Source organism: Camelus dromedarius, chromosome X (genome assembly GCF_036321535.1).
Source record: "Camelus dromedarius isolate mCamDro1 chromosome X, mCamDro1.pat, whole genome shotgun sequence".
Classification (NCBI taxonomy): Eukaryota; Metazoa; Chordata; class Mammalia; order Artiodactyla; family Camelidae; genus Camelus; species Camelus dromedarius.
Genome location: NC_087472.1, coordinates 104055787 through 104083042, shown reverse-complemented (window position 1 = coordinate 104083042; position 27256 = coordinate 104055787). Strand labels below are relative to the sequence as shown.

The window sequence follows — 27256 nt, the reverse complement described above, 5'->3', positions numbered from 1 at the left end:
CAAAGGATTCCGAGATGTTGTTAGAAAATTTGGAAGAGAACTGGCCCACTGTAGAGTTGACAGCAGCAAGAGGAGGCAGTCAATTTCTATGAAAGAAAATGTCTGCTTTTGCTAAGACAATGTGAGACAAAGAAATTAAACCTAATTAGCAAAGCACTTATACAACTAGTACCCCACCTCAAAACCATCATCAGCGGATCTTGACAAGTAATCTGAAACCCAAACCCCTCGGCCTCCAGTGTGCTGGCCCAGCCTAGCTGGCCACGCCTCCCCATGCACTGCCCAGGTACCCAGCAGGTCCTGGTCACTGAGTTGTTCCCCATCCTCAAGTCTACCTATTCTCTCCCAATTTCATGGTTTTGCTTTCTCAGCCTCTTCCACCCAAAGTCCTGGCTTTCCTCAAGTCCTATGTCAAATGCCACGCCATCCCAGAATGAAGCCTTTTCTGACTTCCCCTGTCAACATCGAACTCCTCACCTTTCGGCTGCCTTTTGGTTTTTCCTCTACCTCGGCACACGGGACCATCTGCTTTGTATCACTTATTCGCTCACCTGAGTGTCTCCCTCAGGAGGCTGTGGTTTTCTCAAGCACCAAGCAGGGCCCCTGAGATGCACATCCCCAAGACAAACCAGACAACACTACATCTACGTCATGGGCTGGCAACCATTTTCTGTGAAGGGCCACATAGTATTCTAGGGTTTCCAGGCCATATGATCTCACTCAGCTGTCCCATTTTAGTGTAAAATCAGCCATAGACAATATGTAAATGAATGAGTATGACTGTGTTCCAATAAAACTATTTATAAAACGTGTGGTGAGGCAGATTTGATCCATAGGCCATAGTTTGCTGCTCCCTGACCTATGTGAACGACGGTTTCTGGAGTACAGTGTGAATGGGGTCCCCCGGAGTACAATCTAGGAAGTCCTGGGAAGAATCAGTGTGCATCTTAGTTATCCTTCTATCTTCTGCCCCAGTTCCCAACAGCACCTGGTACAGTGTCTTCCACATAGTAGGCCCCAACGTTTATGCGTCTGAATTAAATATACCTGGAAAGATAACAACCCAGTGAATCATAATAGCATTTTGAGGGCTTACGTAATTTGAAAACTATTTTGCAAGATGTTGTAAAGTAGTTCAGGAAGGGATCATGTAAGCCCAAGAATCACAGAAAGAATGATGGATGATGTGAACTAAAAACACCTAAGGACTAGCTGCCAAAGAGAGAGAATCTGACATCAGAGCTGGATTAAAGTAACAAAAAGGCATTTCAATCCTGAGAGACCAGCACTGAGGGGCATTCCGTCATATGTAAGAGATGTCTCCCAACACCCTCTAAAGCCATGTGAATAATGCATTTAATACCGGCACTTCAGTGCTGGAAAGATGATCCTGATTTGGATGAAACTCAGAGACCAACCAAAATGATTAAGAAACTGAAAGGATTCATTTACGAGCAGCTATAAAAGAAGCCAAATACGTGCCTGGCCTGCTGATGGCCAGAAGGAGATGGGGGACGGATTTACAAAGTACTGAATGCTGTCAACACCAGGAAGGGGAGGAATGATGGTAAGTCCCGCTGGACTTAGCTCGTGTATGAACATCTATCAGGCACTGACAAATTCTTCTCATTATTAGGTCTTAAAACATTTATGGGCAATCTGAATAATATATAACTGGGAATGCTGTGATTGGTAATGTTCTATTATTACAGGAGAAGAGGGCTGCTCCAGAATAGCCAATAGAAGAAAATTATTGCTTATTAAGGAAAGAAACATTCCAGGAAAGCTAGGTGTTACAAGAGCATTACAGTGCACTAACAGTCCGCTCTTAGAAATAGCTAATATATGCAATTGTGGATAATGTTACATAGCATAGAATAAAGTATAAAAGTGGAAAGATGGCCAGATATTTCCTTCATTCCTTCCTTCTGTCATTCAGTCATCCATTTATCCAACCATCCCACCGATCTACTGTTTATTCACCATTTGTCAAGTCCTATGCTGGTGATACTAAGAGTAATACTACACAGGATCCGTCCAAAAGGAGAAAAAGCTTCCAGTCTATTGCGTCTAGTGGTGGGGTCAGGGAAGCTGGTGGACTAAGAAAGAACAGACAAGTTTGAGAGGGAGTTATAAGGGAGCGACGTAAAGTGGCCCCCAACCCAGATGAGAGACAGCAGGAAGGTTAGGGAGGTTTCCCAGAGGGGCTGGTATCCCAGTCAAGTCATGAAGGACTCTGAGTGGTCTGTTAATCAGAAAGACTGAGAATAAGCATCCCAGCTAGGAAGACTAATATATTCAAAGTGGTGGAGATGACAAAGTGCTGAACCACTTTGTTACCTCATATGTGGGACCAACAAGTAGTTCAGATTAACTGAGATAAACACTGTAAGGCAGGTGGTAACCTTAAAAATAATAACTGGAATATATTAGGACTGTGCATGACTTATTTTCCTTGTTGATTTTTTCTGTCTCCTCCAAATTTTTTCCTTTAACAAAATCACACCGTTATGTAGCCAAATAATGGCAAAGATTTATACAGCACTTACTCTGTGCCAAACACTATTCTAAGAACTTCACATATATTAAGTGATTTTATCCACGTAACTCTATAAAATAGCTACTATTGTCCTTTATACAGATGAGGAAGGGAGGCAGATAGAGGTTAAATAATTTGGCAAAGTTAGAGTCAGGAAAGGAGCACCGTTTCTTAGTTGGGGCATCTCACTTTGGAGTCTCTGTTTTTACATCCTCTATGCTCCGATTCGTTTTCTAAGTCAAGAGCTTATTTTCTTAGCATTTACTCCCATGATCTGAGTCTAAAAAATTGATCTAATGAATAATCAGAGATACAGTCAAATATTTGAGGGGAAGAATATTCACAGCCCTCAATTTAGTAGCATAAAATAAAATGAAAAATCACCTAAGTATCCTATAATACAGAATGATTAATCATAGTATAGACAATTATGCAAGCACTGGAAATTATGATTTAGAATAAAGTTAAATGACACGGGAAATGCTCACTATAAAAGTCAAAGAGAAAGTCAAGATACAAATGGTACAATCCTAGTAGTATGGTTGTGTGTGTCCAGAAAGGAAATTCACTAGTCAGACTGGGCTCCAATTCCAATTTTAGCTCTGCCATTTTTCAGCTTTGTGACTTCGGATAATAATTTAACTCTCTGTACCCCAGTTTCCTCATCAGAAAATGGGGGTAATACAGTTGTTGCAATGGTTAGAAAATTAATATATATAAAATGCTTAAAATTCTGGGTGGCAAACACCTAGTGCCAGCCATCAAAAAGTGGGAAATCCTATTTTAGAACTAGATAGTGCACATTCAAAAGGCAGTTGGATCAGCATCCTCTGTAGTCTGTGATTCAGAATGTTACAATTTCATCTAGTTATCTTCTCCCTTATATTTTAAAAAATAATTGGAAATTGAGTGAGATAGGGAGAACTTTGCATTGCAAATAAAAAATGTTTGCTTTCAGAATCTGTTTTTATCAAATTGTAAGATATATAAAACACTCAACCAAACACTGAAGGGTTATAAAAGTGTCCTTTTTAATCAGACACTTTCACAAGGCTAGAGCCTGGTATTTTATTTTGGTTGAATATTCTTGAACTGTGATAGTTTAAAACTATTTAACCCCACCATATTAAAGGCCATATATGACAAATCCACAGGTAATATCATACTCAATGGTGAAAAGCTGAAAGCATTTCCTCTAAGATCAAGAACAAGACAAGGATGCCCACTCTCATCACTTTTATTTGACATAGTATTGGTAGTCCTAGCCACAGCAATCATTCAAGAAGAAATAAAAGGAATCCAAATTGGAAAGGAACAAGTTAAACTGTCACTGTTTGGAGATAACATGATATTGATATACACAGAAAATCCTGAAGACGTCACCAGAAATCTACTAGAGCTTATCAATGACTTTGGCAAAGCTGCAGGATAAAAAATTGATATAGAGAACTCTGATGCATTTCTATACACTAACAACAAACTACCAGAAAGAGAAATTGAGGAAACCATCCCATTTACCATCACATCAAAAAGAATAAAATACCTAGAAATAAATCTACCTAAGAAGGTAAAAGACCTGTACTCAGCAAACTATGAAGACACTGATCCAAGAAACTGAAGATGACACAGATGGAAAGACACACTGTGTTCTTGGATTGGAAGAATCAATATTATTAAAATGATTATACTACCCAAGGCAATCTACAGATTCAAATCCCTATCAAAATACTAATGGCATTTTTCACAGAACTAGAATAATTTTAAAATTGTATGGAAAGACAAAAGACCCCAAATAGCCAAAACCATCTTGAGAAAGGAGAGAGCTGAAGGAATCATGTGCCCTGATTTCAGACTATACTACAAAGCTACAGTCATCAAAACAGTATAGTACTGAAACAAAAAACAGACACATAAGATCAATGGAACAGAATAGAGAGCCCAGAATAAACCCACATACTTATGGTCCATTCATTTTCGACAAAGCAGGCAAGAATATACAATGGAGAAAAAACTGTGACTTTAATAAGCCGTGCTGGGAAAACTGGACAACTACATGTAAAAGAATGAAATGAGAACATTCTCTAACACCATATACAAAAATAAACTCAAAATGGGTTAAAGACCTAAGTATAAGACCCAAACCCATAGAACTCCTAGAGGAAAACATAGACAACACTCTTTGACATAAATCGCATTGATATTTTTTTGGATCCGTCTCCTAAAGCAAAGAAAATAAAAGCAAAAATAAACAAATGGGACCTAATTAAACTTAAAAGCTTTTGAACAGCAAAGGAAACCATTGACAAAACGAATAGACAACCTACTGAATGGGAGAAAATATCTGCAAATAATATAATCAATAAGGGGTTAATATCCAGAATATATAAACAGATCATACAACTCAACATCAAAAAAACAAACAACTCGATTAAAAAGTAGGCAGAAGAGTGGCACGGGTATAGCTCAGTGGTCAAGTGCTTGCTTGGTGTGCACAAGGTCCTGGGTTCAATCCCCAGTGCTTCCATAAAGGGGGAAAAAAAAGTGGGCAGGAGACCTGAATAGACAGGTCTCCAAAGAGGATATGCAGATGGCCAAGAGGTACATGAAAAGATGCTCAACATCACTAATCATCAGGGAAATGCAAACCACAGTGAGATATCACCTCACACCTGTCAGAATAGCTACTATCAAAAAGAACACAAACAACAAATGTTGGCAAGGATGTGGAGCAAAGGGAACCCTCATACACTGCTGATGGGAATGTAAATTGGTGCAGCTACTGTGGAAAACAGTATGGAGGTTTCTCAAAAAACTAAAAATAGAACTACCATATGACCCAGCAATTCCACTCCTGGGTATATATCCACACAAAGACAAAAACACTAATTTGAAAAGATACATGCACCCAATGTTCACAGAAGCATTATATACAATAGCCAAGGTAAGGAAGCAACATAAGCATCCATCAAGAGATGAATGGATAGAGAAGATGTGGTACATATATACAATGGAATACTACTCAGCCATTAAAAAATTTTACCATTGCAGCAACATGGATGAAACTGGGTGGTATTATGCTAAATGAAAAAAGTCAGACAGAGAAAGACAAATACTGAATGGTATCATTTACACACAGGATCTGAGAAACCCAAGAAACTAGTGAATATGACAAAAAAGAAGCAGACTCACAGACATAGAGAACAAATGAGTGGTTACTGGTGGGGCGAAGGAAGAGGGAGGGGCAAGATAGGGGTAGGGAATTAAGAGGTACAAACCACTATGTATAAAATAAGCTACAAGAAGATATTGTACAACACAGGGAATATAGTCAATATTTTGTAACTATAATCATTAAAAATTGTGAACCACTGTATTGTATACCTATAACTTATATAATATTGTACATCTATTATACTTGAATTTAAAAAACTATTTAGAAATGTGTTTCCATGTCAGGATCAAAAGACTAATGGAAATTACAAATTGGTTTTTTTTTTAAAGGTTTTGTTTTGGGTTTTTCCCTTATATTTTTGTTTTTATTTATTTTGGGGGTTTTTTGGGGGCAGGGGTTAATTAGGTTTATGCATTTATTTTTAGAGGAGGTACTGGGGATTGGACCCAGGACCTCATGCATGCTAAGCATGCACTCTACCACTGAGCTATACTCTCTCCCCCAAAATTGGTTTTATGAAGGGCCCAAAGCCAAACATAGTTTATTTCTCATCCAAGTTTTGGAATTATCATAATTAGGTTTTAAATGTTAAGAAAAAATAGAAGGATATGAGCAATTTCAAGAGTAGTGCCCACTCTATTTTGCCACAAAGTTTTATTTTTATTTATTTACTCATTTTTCATTAGGGAAATTCTTGTAGCCATCTTTGGAGCTAGTTTCAGGGGTGAGACTACTGGAGTGGGTGGGCTCTGCCAAGAGAGACGGAACAAGGCGGGGGGGGCAGGGGCATGTAACTTTCACTGCTCTGTCCAGAATCTGCCAAGTGGGATGGAAAACGTGTAAGTCCTTTCTTAAGAAAAGCCTAGAAAACAATCCTTGATGAAGGGAAATGAGGTTATTCTGCTGCTCACAGCATAAAGATCCTGGTTTATGGTTTCCCCACAAGTTTTCATAGTGTCTGTCTCTCCCTCTCTCTTAGGTCTCCTACGTGAAAGCGATTGACATTTGGATGGCGGTGTGCCTTCTGTTTGTGTTTGCAGCCTTACTGGAATATGCAGCTGTGAACTTTGTCTCCAGGCAGCATAAGGAGTTCCTGCGGCTCCGAAGAAGACAGAAAAGGCAGAACAAGGTACAGTTGACCTTCAGTGCAGACAAAGTCAGATAGAGCTTGAGGTGGTTAACCAGGCAATCATAGTGAACCGGAAGCTAAGGTAAATTTTTATCTTGATTTGTCCTACTGTACTGAATTACTGCCCAGGCTAGTCCTTTAAAATTGGGACAAGGTTGTCAACATGTAACAAATAAAAATACAGGGGCACACAGTTAAACCTGGATTTCAGATAAATAATAAACACTATTTGGTATAGGTATGTCCCAAATGTTACATGGAACATTCTTATATTAATAAATTATGCATTGTTTATCTGAAATTCAAATTTAACTGGGGGTTCTGTGTTTTACTTAGTGACTCTAATTGGAGATATATCCTCCATTTGATAAAATTATTTAAAAATCCTGTTGTTTTGAATATTGATCACTTGTGTGGATGTCACTGCACACATAACTGCTTTGACTTTTTCATCAATTGATGAAATAAGTATGTAAATCGGACTTTATGTAAATAAAGTCCCTCCTCTTGTTGATTTCAACCTGATAAATCCAGTTAGACCAACCTCATCGTCTCAACTTAAATTTCAATGCAGAAACTCAAAAATTCCACTATCTAGAAGTTTGAAGTTGGAAATACATGGTTTGAAATCTCTAGTTCAGTGTTTCCCAGACTTGCCTGCACATTACAATGGCCTGGAGATGTTTCAAAAATTCCAAACCTTGGCCATACCCCATACCAATTAATCCCAGTCTCAGCATGGGGCACTGGAGTACCTTCTGAAGCTCCCCAGGTAATTCCAGTGTGCAGACACACTGAGAAACACTGCTCTGGATTATCATTCAAATTTGTATAGGAGACCAGAAGCCTTGTACCTGTTTTCAGTTTCAGATTCTGGGAGAGAAACATGCTCTTTGATAAGGAGAATGTCAGTGCCTGTAACAGTATCACAGAGAACCAAAGTTAAAATTTTACATACAGGAGATGAGAGAAATTTTTCAAAATCTCTCCCCCCTCAAAATGATAAATTAAACCTGCTGGTAAAGCCATAGTTATGTACTACTTTGTGAGAGCAAAACCGAAAATGTTTCATTGTCAATTTAATGCTTCCAAAGACCTAGATGTAAAGCTGAACATTTGCTGTGACTTAGATGATGCTTTTGTGGAGGAGCTTGTGTGTGTGTGAGCTGAGTGCTACCTGCATCTGCCAAAATGTTCCCTGCATATATTCTGGGCTGGTATCCTGCTGGCTGCCCTCTCTCCTTCCTACCTCTCAGAACATGTTGTCCCACCACAGCCTAAGGAAACACACACACTTTGCTGTACATTGTTCAATATCAAGCCTTTCTCAATTTTCACCCTCCTACTGGTGATAACCGTTTCTTCAACCTCATCCACAGGTATCTAGCGCAAAGTGGCAGAAAGTTGAGGTCACTTGTGCCACCCAGGAAATACTACTACAAAGTGAGGCTATTTTAGCACATCAGCTGTACTCTCAGAATTCCCTGGCTGAGCATAGTAGGTAGCCACTGACTGCATGCTCTCCTAGACCAGAGATGGAAAATGTGTTTCATTTTGCTTCCCAGTTATGAATAACTGGTGGGATTTTCGTGAAATGCTGTGCAGAGGTATCTTATCTCATCATACAAAGTCACCTGGAGTGTTTGTTCAGGGTATAGAATTTTGTGCTCCACCCAAACCTTATGAATTCGAGTCTGCAGGGAGTTCACTGAAAATCAGTACGTTTCACAAGTGTCCCAGGTGTCTTATGATAAGATGGTTTGGGGAAACCTGGGCAGTATTACAGCAGGTGGAAGAGAATGAGAAAGACAACATCATAGGAAATGAGGTTGGAGGAAGAGGTAATTTCAGGTTCATACTGGACATCACAGGTCAGTATGAAGGAATGGATGTTACTCTGATCGAAATCCACTGGTCAGTTTCAACATAGCAAATATCAGGCTATCGAGTGGACAGTTCATGAGTTCAAGAGTAGCAGCAGCAGATTAGTCAGGAGGCAACTGAAGAAACAGAGGTGAGATGTTGGTTGCTTAGACTGTGGTATTGGTTATGGAAAAGGAGGGAAGTGGTCAGGGTCGAGAGTCATTCATTCATTCCCAAAATATTTGCTTCCTGCTGTGAGTCAGGCGCTGTCTAAATCCCAAGAATACATTGTTGAACAGGACGGATAAAATGCAATCCCTTGATGAAACGTACATTCTAGTTATTCTTTTAAGGTAAAACCATAGGTCCTGTGGATGCATTTGATGTACAGAGGTGAGGAAAAGAGGGGAATGTCTCAGGTTTTTGGCTTAAACAACTGGGTGGGTAGTGTTTCTGTTCATTAAGATGGAGAATATTATCAAGCAGATTTGGAACTTGAGTCACTTTGATGCCATTAAATTTAGATGCCTGTAAGACATGCCAGTAGTGGTGGTAAGTAATTAGATATATGCACTCAAGGGAGAGAGTCAATCTGAAAAAGTGTATTTGAGACTGACAAGCAAAAACAGGTAATATTTAAAACCCACAAACCTGGGTGAGATCACCCCTAAGTGTAAATTCACAAAAGGTAACCACGTAAGGTGATGGATATGTTAACTAGCTTGACTGTGGTAATCATTTCACAGTGCACACATATATCCAAACAACACGTTGTACATCTCAGTATACACAACTGTTGTTTGTCACTTATACCCCAATACAGCTGAGCAGGGGAAACTGAATTCCAACACTGAGTAATGGAACCATTCCTCAAGAAAAAGCAAAAATAAAAGCTCTGAAAACTCCACCATTTAAAGAACCTGTCTGGAATAAAGGAAGTGGTGGCAGACTTTGCACATCACTTGCAATTCCCTTTGCTGTGCAGGGGAGCACAGAAAACACTATGGAAGAAAATGTGACTTCACGCGAGGAAACTTTTTTCAAAATGCAAGATCAAAGAACGTGTCTGATGACAGGAATACTCTAGTGAAAAGGGGGGAAATTAACACTGCAGTGAAAGGAGAGCATAATTTCAAGGAAAAAAATACCTTGAGAAGAGGAGAAAGGGTGAAATCCAAAGCCAGGGGTCAGGGTTGGCCTTCCGTGGAGACAGATATTTCAGCCACTTTAATGACGTCTCCAATTATCGTCAGTTCACTGACGAGGACACGCAAGCACGGAGAGGGTAAATAATTTGTCCCTGCCCGTGAGCCAGGAAGTAGCACAGCAAGATCTCAAGTGTGATGCTGTGTCTCTGGAGCCTGCGCGCATCGGCACCGTACAAACACGGTGGGGGGTGACAACGGGTGCCGGGCCACTGGTAGTTTGATGATGGCAAGATGTAGGAGCGTCTATTGTTTCCATGGATTAAGAGGCAGGTTATCAGTTGAGAATGGGATGGAAAGAGGGACGCTAGAAGGCAGGAGGAGGAAAGAGTATTAAAAAGTAGTTTGGGAGAGTGAAGGAGCCAATGCTCTAAGGAAGAGAGATGAGGTCAGAATGCTGAGGCAGAGGTGGTGGGAGTGCCCACCTGAGGTCTGTGCTTATGGATTTCCAGTTTAAAATTAAATTTTATACTTTAATTAAATTAATACAATCAGCAGGTGTGCACCTTTACAGTCAAGGTTCTTACTATCACTAACAACTGAATTTTGAAAAAATTAAGGCAGGCGGAGGCATTTCCAGTTACTGGTCCCTTAGGAAATGGCATCTTTCCAAGGCAGCACTTTTTCACATTTTTTGAACCTGAACCATCGGAAGAAAAAATGGTAACAAGAACTCACAGTGATTGAAGACTTACTATAAACGAGGCACATTCCATACGGTCATTGATTTAATCCCTTCAACTGTGAGTTGTCTGATCACACAGCCCAGTTCATTGCAGAAAGTTCTGATTTTGCCTATCTTCCTGATACATTGGGTGATTTAAAACAAATAATCCAAGACAAATGCTAAAACAGACATATTAATAGTTACATTAAAATAAACTGAGACGGGTCTGGCTGACTTCCTATGTCACGATGTCATCTTCTGGGGTGGGGTATACATGTGCAGTATACAAGTTCTCACTTGAATATGTGGTCAAATCTAAAAAATGACCATCATCATCCCTGGCCTCTTTTCTTGACCCTTTCCAGAAGCAATCTCATAACTAGCACTCTCTTTCCAGGATAGCTTGAAGGGAGCTTGCTAATAAAATGAAGTGTACTCAGACATAAGAGGCTGAGATAAATAATTCTTTCTTTTGGTCTGTTCGTGGTGAGACACTGCTGTCCTGCTGGCCACATGGGGTGCCAGCCTTGGTCCATGATGTGGCATGCAAAACCCAGGAAGCCACCAGGCTACCACTTGGTGGGGTCAGTGGAAAACATGGGAAAACACAGGTTCAGCGCACATAAGACAAACAAAATAGAGGATAAGCAGGGTCAGAGCTTGGTTTTATCTAAAATTGGTATTTTTTCCACCATATATTTTTGCACTAGTAAGGGATTTTTAAACTATTGCATCAAAATATTTATTTGGAGTACTGGGGTTTGGGCAACCCCTTGCATTTTGCACCTGAGGCCTTCTCACCTTGCCCTGGTTCTAGCCCAGTGGGTCATGAATCATTAAATGTTCACAAAATCTAATAGGTTGTGGCCTGAGTTTAAAAACAAAAACCAGCCACCCTTTAAAAATGCTCAATACTCCCGATGAAAGAAGTTGTTTCCCACTGGGAAACTGATCTCCCCAACACAATAAAGGCTTATTCTTTAAACAGTTTAAGAAAATCCAAGAGCAGATTATTTCCCAAAGTGACACTGGCATTATGATTTATTTGAGGAAGATGTTTATTGAGAGAGCGCCCGAGATTACATTTACTTACATGGGACGAGTGCCTGGTGCTTACTGAACGATCAAGTCAGAAAATGGGGTCACTTTCAAAGAAGGGCCAGGCAATTTGCAACTAGGTGTACTTGCTCTGATTATCTTTTCTACATATCAAAAAGGAGCCATTGTCAATTTTAGCAAAGCAGAGTTTCTTACCAACAATCACATCTAGACCTTCAATGACAGAACTTGCCAATCTCTATGGTTGGGCCAACCATTGTCTATTAGAGTTTGATGCCTCAAGTCTATGTAGTAAAATTCTATTTTTATGGTATGCCCTCAGCTCCAATAAGCTTTCACACCAGGTGATGGCTGTAACAACTTCCCCATAAGAACTTCAAAGCCTCACCTGCACTTCTCTCTTCCTTCTTTTTGGCCACACCACTCCCGACTGTGGCATTGTGACTAATTTCAGATGTTTCCAGTTACCCATATAGCCCTGCTTCTCTGTTTTCAGTGACTAAACAGAAATTGTGGCTGCCTGAGAACACGGTTATGGCTTTCAGGCCACCTCAGGATGAGCCACCTTCTAAAAGGAATGTTGTCAGGGAGGGTATAGCTCAGTGGTAGAGTGCGTGCTTAGCATGCACTAGGTCCTGGGTTCAATCCCCAGTACCTCCTTTAAAAAAAAAAAGGAATGTTAATACACTGTTTAGACTTCAGCCTCCCCAGAAGGAAATATGGGACATCAACATAATTACACAACAGGGTGAGAATGAGAGGCCCTGACCGAAATGTCTCAGATGACGGTAACTTGGCAAAGTACTCATTTTTTTGTGTTTTTCTTTTTTGGTGGTTTTCTCTTTCCCTCCCTCATTTATCTGTTCTTTAAGTCTTAGATAACTTGCTGATTTCTCAAAAGATAGTTTTCTAATAATCTGAAATATATACACATATATGTAACTGAATCACTTTGCTGTACACCGGAAACAGACACAGTATTGTAAATCATCTATACTTCAATTCTTTTAAAAAAAACTCTCTTGATCCTACAGGGCTGAAATGATGTCACTCTCTCAAGCACTCATAGTACCTAATTTGTCCCTTTTCATAAGGGACAAATTTCTTCTTCTTTCTTCCCATCCGTTGTCTTCCAGAAGATAAAATTGAAATGTATTGGGGGGTATTCTTTGGGACACTTTACATAGAAATACCTGAATCCTGCTCTCAACCAGTCATCTTCCCATCGACCTACTGTAGGGGAATGAACCTACGAGAGAACAACAACTATTTGATTTTTATCCAGGTTTTAGCCTCAAACCCCAGAGAACTGCCCCAGGAAGTGAGCGACTTAGAAGAAACCTTTGTCCCTCCACTCAGCAGGTCCGGAAGCCCTGCACCATTTCCTCCCCATCCTTCCAAGGTCCTTAGAACTCCCCATTCCAACTGGACACCAGGTCCGACTCGTGAAGGCCAGAAGACAAGGACCCAGAGCAAATAGTCACCTGGGAGTGGCTTATTTTGTTTTTATTGAAGTATAGTTGATTTACAATGTTGTGTTAGCTACTGATGTACAGCAGAGTGATTCAGTTATACATACATACATACTCTTTTTCATTGTAGGTTATTACAAGATACTGAATGTAGTTCCCTGTGCTATACAATAGGACCCTGCTATCTACCTATACTACATACAGTAGTCTGTATTCGCTAATCTCAAACTCCCAATTCATCCCCTCCCCTCCTTTCCCCCCTGGTAACCATATGTTTGTTTCCTATATCTGTGAGTCTGTTTCTGTTTTATAAATAAGTTCATTTGTGTCATTTTTCTTAGATTCCACATATAAGTGATATCATATGGTATTTGTCTTTCTCTGATTTACTTAGTCTGCTAATCTCTAGGTCCATCCATGTTGCTGCAAATGGCATTATTTCATTCTTTTTTATGGCCGAGTAGTATTCCATTGTGTATATATACCACATCTTCTATATCCATTCATCTGTTGATGGACATTTAGATTGCTTCCATGTCTTGGTTACTGTAAATAGTGCCACTGTGAACAATGAGGTATTTATCTATTAAAAATAGAGTTTTCTCTGCATATATGCCCAGGAATGGGATTGCTGGATCATATGATAACTCTTTCAGTTTTTTAAGGAATCTCTATATTGTTTTCCACAGTGGCTGCACCAAATTACATTCCCACCAACAGTGTAGGAGGGTTCCCTTTTCTCCACACTTGGGAGTGGCTTATTTAAACCCAAGGGGTCCTGGAACGTCCCCAGTCAGACCAACTCCCCTTCCTCTCTTCCTCGAGACACTGCTTCCAACAGTTAAGGATGGTGAGCTGGCAGGTCTTCTCAAAGCTTCTGAGCTCAATAGATCGAATCCTTCCTATCACATGGCTTACAGCCCCTCAGCACATGGCTCATCCTTTCCCTAGTTTGCTAGTGACATCTTGAAGTGTGAGTCTCAGAATGTGAAAGACTGTCCAGGTATGATGAACATGTAACACAGCAAAGCAGTGGTACTGCCTCTCCTTATCTGCACTTTTTACTAGAGCATTACATTACAATAGTGCTTTTCAGTAGTCAGAGTCCACTATTGGCTCATTTTGACGTTGCTAATGCTTGTTCACATCCCAAGTCTTTGTTTCCATATTTTTAATACAAACAGCTATCAAGTTGTCTGTTTTTGATTATGTGTTAGATTTTTTTTCAACCTGAGTAAAGGACTTTATATTTATTACCGTAAATTTTCACCTCGTTGAATGTGGCCTATTTTTAAGAATGTATTCATCTTTTTGGTGCTGATTTCATCATCTGGCCACTTCTAGCTTTGTAATGTTGACAAATAGGTGTCGATGCCTCTCAGCAAAAGGCCTCCAGGAATAAGCCGGCAGCTGAACAAGTTGGGTTTACTAGTCTGCAGTGAGGGAGAACACATTCGATAGGGAGGGCTCTAAAGCGGATGATCTGGGAGGAAAGCCTACGGAAGCAGGAGGTTTGCTCTAGCTTGGATGCTGTCAGAAAGCAGGGGAGATGCGATGACTGGGTATCTCAACAAATCTTATCTATAGGAGGGCAGACTAGAGTGAGAATAAAACTGTATTTGGTCAAGCAGCAGTTACTCATTTTAACTCAGAGAAAGATGTTTAGTATTTTTTTGGTGACAGAGTGACCTTGTTTTTGTCTTTGCTTAGGTAACATTCCAAAGTGGCCTTGTTTTGTCTCACTCAATCACGGTCTCAGAGTAACCCTAAGGTTGGTATTCTGTGAGGACTTGAACTGCCAGAATGCTCTAGCATTTACCAGTTCTGTGACCTTGGCAGGTTACTTAAAAAAAAAAAAAATAAACACTCTCTTTGCCTCCATTGTCTCATCTGTAGAAGAGAGTTAATGATATGTATTCACCTCACAGGATTGTGGTGAGAATAAAATGAGTTCCCACGCCTTAAAAAGCTCATAAAAGAGGCCCTGGCACGTGGTAAGCTCTAGGTTTAGTGATTGCTGGTTTTAGTATCCACTTTCTCCACCACCAAGGTCGTGTAGTGGACTCAGGGTCATCAAGGTTTTGCTCAGTTGATGGGGGAACATATTCTGTTGATTAAAATCACCCATCTTAGAGCACAGCAGCAGGCTGCCTGCGTGCCCCCTCCCCCACTGTTACTCCTCTTTCTTCCACAAAGGGAAATCAGATTGCACAGCAAGATGTAACCCATGTACAGCTGTTTTTTATAATCGCAGGGTTGAAATAATGAATTCGTGCTTTTACTCTACAGTGTCTAAACAAGAGAAGTAGAAAGATTAAGGGCAAAGCTGAATCCTTCCATTTTACCTCCCACTGGTAAGATATAGTTTACCCACAGCCAGTAAGGGCACTTTTCTCAAAGTTAGAGAGCCCATTAAGACCCTTCCAACTCAGAATGTAAACTGACTTTGCAAGAAGGTTGTTGAAATGCAGATGTCACTACCACTAAGCCTAACCTACCCGACAAACCTAAGCAAGTCAGGAACCCACTGAACTAGAATTAGCGCAGGGTCAACCTTTGAGAATCTTGCTTCTTAAGGTCTCTCACCTTTCTATTCCTCTCCAACGGCTTAGAGCAGTGGTTCTCAACCCGGGTAATTTTGCCTACCCTCCACCAAGGGGAACTGGGCAGTGCGTGGAAATATGTTTGGTTGTCATACCTAAGGGAGGATGCTACTAACACTCAGTGAGTGGAGACCAGGGATGCTGAAAAACACCCTAGAGTGCACAGGACAGCCTCACTACAAAGAATGACCCAGCCCTAAATGCTCACAGCTCCACAGTGGAGAAAACCCTAGTGTAGAACATTGTGAGGTTACACCTCAGTATGAAAGTCTTATTTTCTGTTTCTCGTATGGAAATCGAGTCTCCCTTGCAAACATCCGCCTGCCAAGTCAGGAGAGCACTCTCAGTTCTCCTAACTTCAGTCAGAGTCAGTTCCTGCACGATTCACATATACGTGGGGCCCACTGAGTGATGGCCAGTTGTCTTGCCCTTACATTAGAAAAAGGTGAATTCTGTCCAGCACCCTATCTTCCAAAATATGATTTATTTATTCAAATGCACACCCAGCTGAGTATGAAGGAAAACTCCACTTGACTGGCTTCATTCCTTAAGACATAAATCATGTGGATCCACACACCACATGCCCCCCTGCAAAGAAAACCCAGATCTCTGATGCTATGCATAGCTTCATACATGAAGTAAGACAGGGCTCACATCAGGGAAATACCAGGTTCAGACTCTGAATTAACATCCTAATTATGAGATGAAGATGCTTGTATGTGGGTGGGAAAAACATTAAGTTCTTTATCACATCTATTTAGGGAATGCTCAGCAGTGTGAAGAGTCGTAATGAAAACTTATTTGTAGGGTTAACACCTGAACATCTGAAGTGCAACAGGCGCACACAACCATGATGGGTGTTCAAGAGAAAGGGAAGGTGGTAGGACAGCATTAAACAAAGACAACAAATGATTTCGTCCGTTCTAGAAAAAATTCAGAGGCAACTTTTAAACTGGGTTTGTTACTCAAACTGGGAGAATGCCTAGGAATCCTCACTACTTAGACAGGCACAGGAATTGAGAATCACCAGTAACAAATGCACTTGTCCACTGGGAGACAAGGAACAATTCAGGCGTGGTGCTGGTGTGTGGATCCATCTTGATTGCCCCGCTCTAGATCAGTACCTCCCAAATTTGGGAGCACATGAGAGTCACCTGAGGCCCAGGTGAAACACAGATGCCGGGGTCCTAGCCCCAGAGGTTCTGACTCAGTAGGTCAGCGCCTGGGACTGTGCCAACAATTCCATGCCAGCTGATGCTGTGCATCCAGACACCCACACTTTGCGTAGCAAGGCCCCCGAGAGCTCCTAAAATGGCTTTCAGTGACGCCATTATGACTTCATACCTTTGCAACTAATGTGTCCACAGTCACGTCAAGGACACTAACCCCAGAGATTCCATGTTGGGAAACTAGCCATTGAAGGATTAACAAATACAGTTTAGACTGAAGATCCCTATAGGTAGGTCTCCCTTTTCCTTGTCCTTGGAAAGGAAGCTTCCCCCGGCCCCTTTTCAAGAAGAATACAGTGAAACAGTATATGTTCTCTTCTGTCATTTAGCATTTTTTCCATCTTCTGCCACATGTTTGCACAAGGTGTTTAAAGAGGATTTCATAGATCATTAATTAAGGTAACAGCCACTTCCTTAGCGAGCAGGATGTTGAAGAGGTTGTAACTGCTTCCCCTGGGAGGCGGGAGGCACGCTTGTTTTTTGTTGTAAAGGTTGAGGGGTTTAGATGAGGCTTTAACAGACCTGTGTGGATTAAGAGTTTGGACTTAATTGTGAAAGCCAGCAAGAAAAAATAAATGTCACGGTATGCTGTAACTCCCCTAAACCATCAAGGTACAGAGCTGATGCTTGTCAGAGACACGAAGGCCTCAAAGAGTTTTAAGGTGTTCCTTCTTCCAAGCTTATTCCGTTTGGCTAGGTATTATGACAGACTGTTATTTTAGGGCTTGCAATATGGAATTCTCTTTTGCAAGACGTAAAGGAACTTGCAGAAGCAGCCTGGCCCATTAAATCCCTGTCTTTTCAGTGTCTCCCTCCAAGTCTCTCTCTCATCTCAGGCTATTCCCCATTATCTCTATTTTCTTTATATCTTCCTTCCTACTAGATCATATTTTTCTGTCTCTGATTTTCTTCTCTCCAAAATTTTCTCTTTCCTTTACCTTCAGACTATTTTGTTTATTCATTCATTTATAGAGTCAGTGTAAATGTATTGCCCACCTACTACAAGCCATCCACAAAGTTCAATAGACTCTGTTCTTAGGATGCTAACAGTCCAGGGAGACACAGAAGATGTGTCTGCATGTTAGTCTGTGTACATATGACATAGTGTCATAGACGCCCTACGGTAAACACCGTCGATGCCCCACCTATATCCCCATGGCACTCACTGCTTCTACATACAGCGATGCTTTCCTCCTACAAGCTCTGCTCTGCCTTGGTGTGAGGAGAAGGAGGTGTCTTCGTCCCCAGAAGCATGCTTGAGTTTCGCAGGGCAAGCTGGCAACAGTGAGGGTTTACTCCAGGAACATCCCCTCCATCAGTAACAGCTGGGGGCTGAGGAGAACTATCCCGACTTCCTCAGCTCTCTGACCCATGTTCTATACTGGCTCTTAGTGATGCCCAGCGGCATTGAGCCCCCGTGGCCCACACTGTAGCCTGCTTACCAGTGTACCTTGGAGTGACACTGTTTCTTTCTTCACCTCACTTTCCCACTCCTCTACCGGTGCCTCCTCAGATCATCTCCCACATAAACTATTTCCACTCAAATGCTTTTCTCAGAGCCTTCTAGAAAAAGCCAACTAAGACCAGTACCAACCCCACAACTGACTCCCTCAGAGCTGAGTAACAGAACAGGAAGCTGGTGAGCTGAACGGGGGCTAGGCAAGGAGAGGCTCCACACCATGCGAAGAAGGGTGGACTTTCTCCTCAAGGCAATGGGGAGACACTAAGTTTTTAAGTAGGTAGGGGTGGCATGGTCAAATTTGCATTATGGAAAAAAAAACAGTCCAGGTGGGCACTATGGAAAATGCTTCCCACAGAGCAGGACAGAAGGCAAGAGAAACAGGAGAAGGTTCTTGCTGTAATCAGTACCAGAGATGATTAGGGCCTAAGAGGTAACAAGAAATTAAGTAATTTCTAAAAAATTAAGAAAGCAAGATCACCTACTCTCACCACTTTTATTGAACATAGTATTGGAAATCCTAGACACAGCAATTAGGAGAGAAAAATAAATAAAAGGCATCCAAACTGGAAAGGAAGAAGTAAAAGTGTCACTATTTGCAGATGGCAAGATACTATGTATAGAAAACCCTAAAGACTCCACCAAAAACCTGTTAGAACTAATAAATGAATTCAGTAAAGTCACAGAATACAAATATCAATATACAAAAATCTGTGGCATTTCTATAAAGTAATAACAAACTATCAGAAAGAAATTTTAAAAATAATCCCATTTACAGTTGCATCAAAAAGAATAAAATACCTAGAAATAAATTTAACCAAGGAGGTAAAATACCCATACACTGAAATGCACTAAAGGAATGAAATCCCAGGCACAAATGGAAAGATCTTCCATGCTCATGGATTGGAAGAATAGTTAAAATGTCCATACTACCCAAAGCAATCTACAGATTGCAATCCCTATCAAAATTCCGATGGCATATTTCTCAGAACTAGAAGAAATAATTCTAACATTTGTATGGAACCACAAGTGATCCCCAATAGCCAAAACAACCTTGAGAAAGAACAAAGCTTGAGGTATCCCACTCTTTGATTTCAAACTATATTACAAACCTATAGTAATAAAAACAGTATGCTACTGGCACAAAAACAGATCAATGGAACAGAAAGAGCACCTCAAAATAAACTCACACATATATGGACAATTAATTAACAAAGGAGCAAAGGACAAAGAACATACAATGAAGAAAGGACTGTCTCTTCAATAAATGCTGTTAGGGAAACTGGATAGCCACATACCAAAGAAGGAAAGTGGACCACTATCTTACACCATACACAAAATTAACTCAGAATGGATTAAAGATTTGAGTTTAAGACCTGAACCCACAAAATTCCTGGATCTGACTCCAAACACAAGGGAAACAAAAGCAAAAAGAAACTGGGCCACATCAAATTTAAAAACTTCTACATAGCAAAAGCAATTATCATCAAAATGAAAAGGCATCTTATGGAATGAGAGATATGATATTTGCAAATCATGTATCTGATAAAGGGTTAATATCCAAAATATATTTTTTAAAAAACAACTAAAAATGGGCAGAGGATCTCAATAGACATTTTTCCAAAGAAGACATACAGATGGCAAACAGGTAGATGAAAAGATATTCAACATCACTAGTTACTAGGGAAATGTACATCAAAATCACAAAGAGATATTGCTTCACACCTGTTAGAATGGCTATTACCGAAAAAAGAATTAACAGATGTTGGAGAGGATGTGGAAAAAAGGAAATGGCTGTACACTATTGGTGGGGATGTAAATTGGTGCAGCCACTATGGGAAACAGTATGGAAATTCCTCAAAAAGTTAGGAATAGAACTACCATGTAACCCAACTATTCCACTTCTGGGTATTTGTGCAAAGAACACAAGAACACTAATTAGAAAAGATATATACATCCCTATGGTCATTGCAGCATTTTTTACAATAGCCAATATATGAAAACAATCTAAGTGTCCGTTGATAGATGAGTGGACAAAGAATATGTTTTATGTGTGTGTACACACACATACACACACACACAATGAAATACTACTGAGCCATAAAAAAGTAATGAAATCTTGCCATTTGCAACAACATGGAGAGACCTTGAGGGTATTATGCTAAGTAAAATAAGTCAAAGACAAATACCATATGATCTCATTCATATGTGGAATCTAAAAAAGTGAACAAACACAATAAAACAAAAACAAATTCATAGATACAGAGAATAGATCAGTGGTGACCAGCGGGGAAGGGGATTGAGGGGTGGGCAAAATGGGTGAAGGGGTCAACTGTACAGGGATGGATGGTAACTAGACACATGGTGGTGATTACTCTGCAGTGTATACAGACGTTGAACTACAATGTTATACCCCTGAAATTTATAATAAAAATTTTTACTAAAAAGACTCACACACAAAAGAAAAAAATAATGAAGAAAGCAAACTCAAGAGGATAGGTACTAACTGAACACGGGGAATGTAAAGAGGAAGAAGCCTAGGGGACTTCCAGGAGTCTGGCTTTATCAAGAGGGGGACTGTGGTGTTATGGGATGAAGACTGGTCAGCGGGAGGCACCAAAATTAAGTTCAGTGTGGGATAAACTGAAACGTGAGACCTGGAGGTAGAGACATCCATGAGGCAGCCCAGAGCTCAGAAGAGAGGACTGACTGGGCACACCTGGGGAGGAGGCATCAGGATATAGAGGGCAGTTAAAGCTGTGGATGGGGATGAGATTATGTAGGGGGAGCGTGAAGAGGGAGAGGAGAAGGGGAAGGGGGTGCCAAGGACAAAGCCCTGTGAGCGCCAGCAGGTCAGAGACAGGCAGGGGGCGGGCATCTGGGAGGGAGACAGAGAGGGAAAACTCCAAGAGGTCAAAAGAAAACCAGGACTTGGAAGCCAGAAGAACGATATCCTGGATGGAAGTTCGTAGTGTCTGAAGACAGAATTCGAATAAGGTCCAAGTTAAGAAACTGACCTGGTTTTCATAACTCAGGATGTTGGTAACCTCAACCACAACCAGGGCAGCGGAGAGATGGAGGCAGACCGAGGAGTTCAGGGAGGAGAGGGATGAAGGGGGCGGCAGTGAGGGGGTGAGGACATGCCTAGAGTTGACTTTTCCAAGGACAGAGAAGTGGCTGAAGAGGTACATACACCATGAGTTTGGTTTTTTGTTTGCTTTTAATCAGAGACTTGAGGAGCATTTAAATGCGGGCAAGAGAGTTAATGGTAGAGTGGACAGAATCGGTTTACTTTTCCGAGCTTCCCAGGAAGGTGAGCTGCCTGGGAAGGTGAGCCAGCAGGCTTGGGCGGGGCCCCAGCCCAGCCCGGGAGAAGGGATAGTCTCGCACAGTCCCTGGGGAAAGGAAGAAGTATTAAGGACAGGATCATTGTCGGGGTGGGCGAAGAGGATGCTGAAGGACTCCCCACCGGATGGCATCCAAATGCTTTCTGTGACGGAGGAGACATTCATTTTCAGAGAGCAAGTAGGGAAGTGATAGCGGCAAGTGTGACAATGGCGGGAAAGGTTTGACATATCGGTGAACTGGGAAAGGCATCACCGGGAATCCATGGAAGGCTTCTAACAGCCTTAGGCTCCAGCTGGGGTGGAGACTTCATCTGTTAGGGGGATCAGTGTCCCAGAGTGGGTGAAGTTCTCTAGAGGGGCTTGGCAATTTGGAAGACAAATGAAACAGTAGATTCCAAAATTGATCCAGGCAGGACCAACTGAAAGGAAAATGCAGGGTCCCTTGTTCAAAAAATTACAGATTTCAAGATGGCAACAGCAGAACATTAAACCAAGCACAGGCCCCCTCAGAGCACGGGACCCTGAGTGTCTGCACAGATCACATGCCTGTGAAGGGTAAGGTTTTTTGTCAGACAGGATGGATGAATGGACAAAAGTATGAGTCATGTGATGGTCCAAGAAGGGGTGGGTAGAGAAATGGATACAATGTAAAGGGGAGAAGAATGAGAATGAAAGAACATTTTCTACATCAGTGAAAATGCAACCAATAAAATACAGCAGTTATACCCACTTTTATTTTTTCTTTGCAATGAAACAGTTACCTCAGGTCCTTAACATCAGCGATTTTTTACATGTCTATAATTAGCAAACTTGGTTGAAGTTCTAGTTTTGCACAGGCCCTTTTAAGAGATTTTTGCTATACCATTTTTTAAAGGGAATTCAACATTAAAACAAGAAGAGAACTTGTATCAAACTAGAATGCTTTTAGGCTATTTGTGTTTTCTTTGCTAGGATAGACAGACTCAAATGATTTCAACACAGAATTGTGCACACTACCTGAGAGGTTTAAGTGCCAGCTTTGGTGATGACCAAGGATAGAACAGCTTGTCCACTTAGCAGTACCAGGGAATTGACTGTTCATCTGGGTCTTGACACAGGAATAAGAATGCGACAGACAAAAAAGGGATGAGGATATTCAGGCTGAAGGATTAAGTTAGTCAAAGGCTCACAGGCCAGAAACAACACGATGCTTTCAGGTCATCATAAGAGTTGGGTCTGGCAAAGTGTTGGGGACGTAGGGCGATGATGCACAAAGACAACAACTGTTCATGAACTGCGAGCCACCAAAAGGTTTTTAAGATGCTGTCATCAGTATGGAACTGTAGAAGCATCACTCCATACAGAAAGGATCAAACTGCAATGAGGCACAGTATCAGGAAAACACTGCTTCAGCGTTTCTATTTAAACACTTTTAAATGCATCATTAGTCTACACCTAGCTGAAAGGCTCGCCCAGAGGCACAGATCACATGCATACACCTTTTTCCTTTTGTAATTTTGCTCAAACTACCTTTCCAAATCCAAGATATCTTAGCACAGCTTGCCTTCAACAAGTGTAAACACGAAAATGGCTTTTGTGCTTTGAATTACCTGCAGTACCCAACGCTTTTTATCGTCACTGTAACATCAGCACAAATTTAGAGGCATGAAACAAGACTGACTTATCTACAGGTCTGGCAGTCAGAGGTGCAATCCAGACCTCACTGGGCAAAAACAAGTTGTCAGCAAAGTGGTGTTGCTTCTGGGGGTTTGCAGGGGTTTTCAGGATTTGGGGACTGATGGAGGGAAAAACACATGCCCACGAGAGGAGTACCACACCAGCAGCTGTCCAGCATGGGCCTGGGCGGGGCTGCGCGAAGGGGAGTCCCTCAAAGCACGTGCCGGTCCAGAGACTTACAACAAGGAGCTACCGACCAGAAGGGAACAGGGCGAGGGGACAGGGGACTTACCTGTCTCCGTGACGTCATTCAGCAGCATGCAGGGACTGTCTCTGTCAGCTCCCAAGGGCAGCAGCAGCTTGGGGTCTTAGAACCACAGGCTCTATCTGATCCCTGGCCAGCAGATGCTGGGCAAAGCAGGCAGGCTCTAAGTGACCAAAAATCTGCTGGTATTGGCCATTTTAAAAATTATGCAATGTGTAAAATCTGAATTTGGTACCAGCAGGCTTTTGAGCTAACAGGTCTCAGCCTACCATGGAGAAATGAACAATCTAGGGGGCCCCTCATGGTGGCCACCTTTACCTCATTTACGTAACCAGGTTCTAGGGGAGAATCGGATTTCTTGCCTTTTCCAGCTTCTCGAGGCCACCCACATGCCTTGACTTAAAGCCCCCTTCCTCCGTCTTGAAAGCCAGCACTGTCGCAGCTCCACGACTCTCTCCCGTAGTCCCATAGCCCTCTGACCACAGCCGAGAACGCAGCTCCACTTTTAAGAGCCACATGGTAAACTGGGCTCACCTGGAGCATCCAGGGCCCTCGCTCCGTCTGGAGATCCTTAACTTAATCACACCGGCAGACTCCTTTGCCCTGCAGAGTAACACACTCGCAGGTTCCGGGGATTAGGACACGGACATCGTTGGTAGCCACGATTCTGCCAACCACACACAGCAGTGGTTTTCTGAGCATGTCCGCAGCCCACTCTTGCCTGCTCTGTGCCCAGTGGAGGCCGGCCAGAAGGGCCAGGAGCTGAATGCCCGTGGAGTGTCTCTCAACCAACAGGAGCTAGGGGGCTGATGACCTAACACTCAACTTCCTCAGCCCTTGGTAGGTCAAGTCTAAGACTGAGAGGTTTGCGCCCCACTTGGCAACAGCGATGATTGCTGATCACTCACACACCATCTGTTGACTTTCCCCCTTGTCCGTCCCACTTCCCTACTCCCTCACTTCTCTGCCAACACAGCCTCCCAAATAAGCTACCTGCACACAAATCCTTGTCTCATGGTTGCTTTGGCGGGAACAAAAGCAAACTCAGGTGCAATGCCTCCCGGGCCAGCGGCCTGATGGCAATCCCAGTCCCACTGAATCCCATCCTCTGCCTCTTCACCAAATACCAAACTGATCCTGGATTACCTTGTGTGCCCAAAGTGTGCAAAGGGCGAAGGATCTAGAAGGAACAGTGAGTGGCATCCCTGAAGGCAAAATAGTGATTTCTCCAAATTACAGACAAACAATTGCATTCCATCTACTGCACGTTACACCTGGAATTGTTAAAATATTTCTGTGCTACTGGGTTTTCCAAACAACTTGACAGGTTTCCTAACACAATTCTATTTCTCTGTGTCCCAGAAATCAAGCCTGTGCCTTCGGCTCTATGCTGTCTTAGAAAGGCTAGGCTGCTCAATATCTTAAACCTTCTCCTTTTACTGGCTAGCTCTTAATTGCTGCAGAATTCTTCATGAGGATGCAAGCTGTGGTTATTTCACCATAACTAGATACTCATAAAAAGATCAAACTGAATGAAAGAGAAGTCTGGGGCTTCTCTGACATTAAAGAGATGTGGCTTTGCCCAATCACAGGATTAATCTGTCTTCTAGCAATACTGTTATTCTTTGTAATAAACTCATTTGGGGACAAGACACTTAAGTGAAGTTGGAATTATTTCTCACCTGATTGATGAATTATCAAAAGCAAGTGCAACCACTTAGAAAATACATGACCCTAGCTCTGAGCAGAAGTAGGTATAAGGAAAGGGACCCTATTTTCTTAGTTTTCACTCTAAGCTGCTGGACAACCCTAGAATTCATTTAACAAGTATTTTTTATAATGCTAGCTTTGTACAGAGTTCTGTTTTAGATAAGGGGGAGTGAGGCTAAGCAAGCTGCTTGAAACCTGTTTTCATGCAGCTTTTGAGATCAGTACAAGAAAAAATAAAATGCAAAATTTTCTTACACAGGATAGAGAACTATAGCACAGTTAGAGTCAGAGCCGTGGCAATTCCCAGGAAGGGAGAATCCTTCCAGCTGATGAGGAGGGGCTATTCTCAAGGAGGAAGGAGCAGAGACACACAGGAAACTGGAGCTTTTTTTGTTTGTTTGTTTTAAGACAGAGGCTTTTGAGAGGGGGGAAAAAAGGTTTAGCTTCATAATTACAATCTTCTTACAAACAAGGATGTCACTCAGGTGAGGAGTAATTAATTAGAACTGGTATAATCCAAAAGAAGTCATGTCCAGAAAAACTGTTTAATTAAGAATTTCCTCTTCAGTAAGTTAGCACTTTATTCTATATGAGCTACCTCTGTTTACACCAGATAGTAAAAACGGGGATCCAAAATATGGTTCTTTGCACTGGTAACAAGGGTATGAATTTTGTTGGGTGTACAATGCAATTGATTTTCAAGAAGTTTGACATTGGTGCAAACATTAGGAGGTTAAGTCAATGACTGTTCCCACTTCATTTCACTCTGTCTGCTGCTGGATTTATTCAAGAGCAACAAAAGTCACAACAGAAGTGAGTCCTCGACTAGGAATAGGCCTACCGTATGACCCAGGAATCCCACTCCTGGGCTTGTATCCAGAAGGAACCCTACTTCAGGATGACACCTGCACCCCAATGTTCATAGCAGCATTATTTACAATAGCCAAGACATGGAAACAGCCTAAATGTCCATCAACAGGTGACTGGATAAAGAAGAGGTGGTATATTGATACAATGGAATACTACTCAGCCATAAAAACCAACAACATAATGCCATTTGCAGCAACATGGATGCTCCTGGAGAATGTCATTCTAAGTGAAGTAAGCCAGAAAGAGAAAGAAGAATACCATTTGAGATTGCTCATATGTAGAATCTAAAACAAAAAAAAAAACAAAGCATAAATACAAAACAGAAACAGACTCAGACATAGAATACAAACTTGTGGTTGCCAAGGGGGTTGGGGGGGGAAGGGATAGACGGGATTTCAAAACCGTAGAATAGATAAACAAGATTATACTGTATAGCACAGAGAAATATATACAAGATCTTATGGTAGCTCACAGAGAAAAAAATGTGACAGTGAATATATATATATGTTCATGTATAACTGAAAAATTGTGCTCTACACTAGAATTTGACACAACATTGTAAAATGATTATAAATCAATAAAAAATGTTAAAAAAATATGAGGCAAAAACAAACAAACAAAAGCCAGAAATGAGTCCTCGTATTTTCTAGAGATGAGGTAACCCACGAGAACAAGGTTCTCAAGCCTGGCTACATATTATAGTCACCTGGGAGCTTTTTACGATTTTTTTTTTTCCGTGCCCACACCCCAAACTAATTAAGTCAATCTTTGGGGGTGGGGGAAAAATCAAGAATCTTGATTTTTTGAAGCTTTACCAGGTGATTCCAATGTGCCAGCAAGTTTAAGAACTACTTCACTAGAGCCTCGCTTCTTAAAATGTCACCTGGTTTTTATTTTTTTATATTGATGTATAGTCGGTTTAAAGTGTGTTCATTTCTGGTGTACAGCATAGTGATTCAGTTATGCATATATATATCCCTTTTCACATTCTTTTCATGATAGGTTATTACA

General features: G+C 41.5%; 1 protein-coding gene and 1 long non-coding RNA gene across 3 annotated transcripts in view; one reads left to right on the top strand and one right to left on the bottom strand.

The window, feature by feature from the left end:
- GLRA2 (glycine receptor alpha 2) overlaps positions 1–27256 on the top strand; it is a 174414-nt gene that overhangs the window by 128002 nt on the left and 19156 nt on the right. For both annotated transcript variants that reach the window (XM_064482552.1, XM_064482551.1), the window contains exon 8: positions 6691–6840. In XM_064482552.1, the coding sequence (XP_064338622.1) occupies positions 6691–6840 (150 nt within the window). The remainder of the gene's footprint in view (positions 1–6690; positions 6841–27256) is intronic.
- Positions 1–27256, bottom strand: part of LOC135320082 (uncharacterized) — a 375701-nt gene that overhangs the window by 342636 nt on the left and 5809 nt on the right. The gene's annotated exons all lie outside the window — the stretch shown is intronic.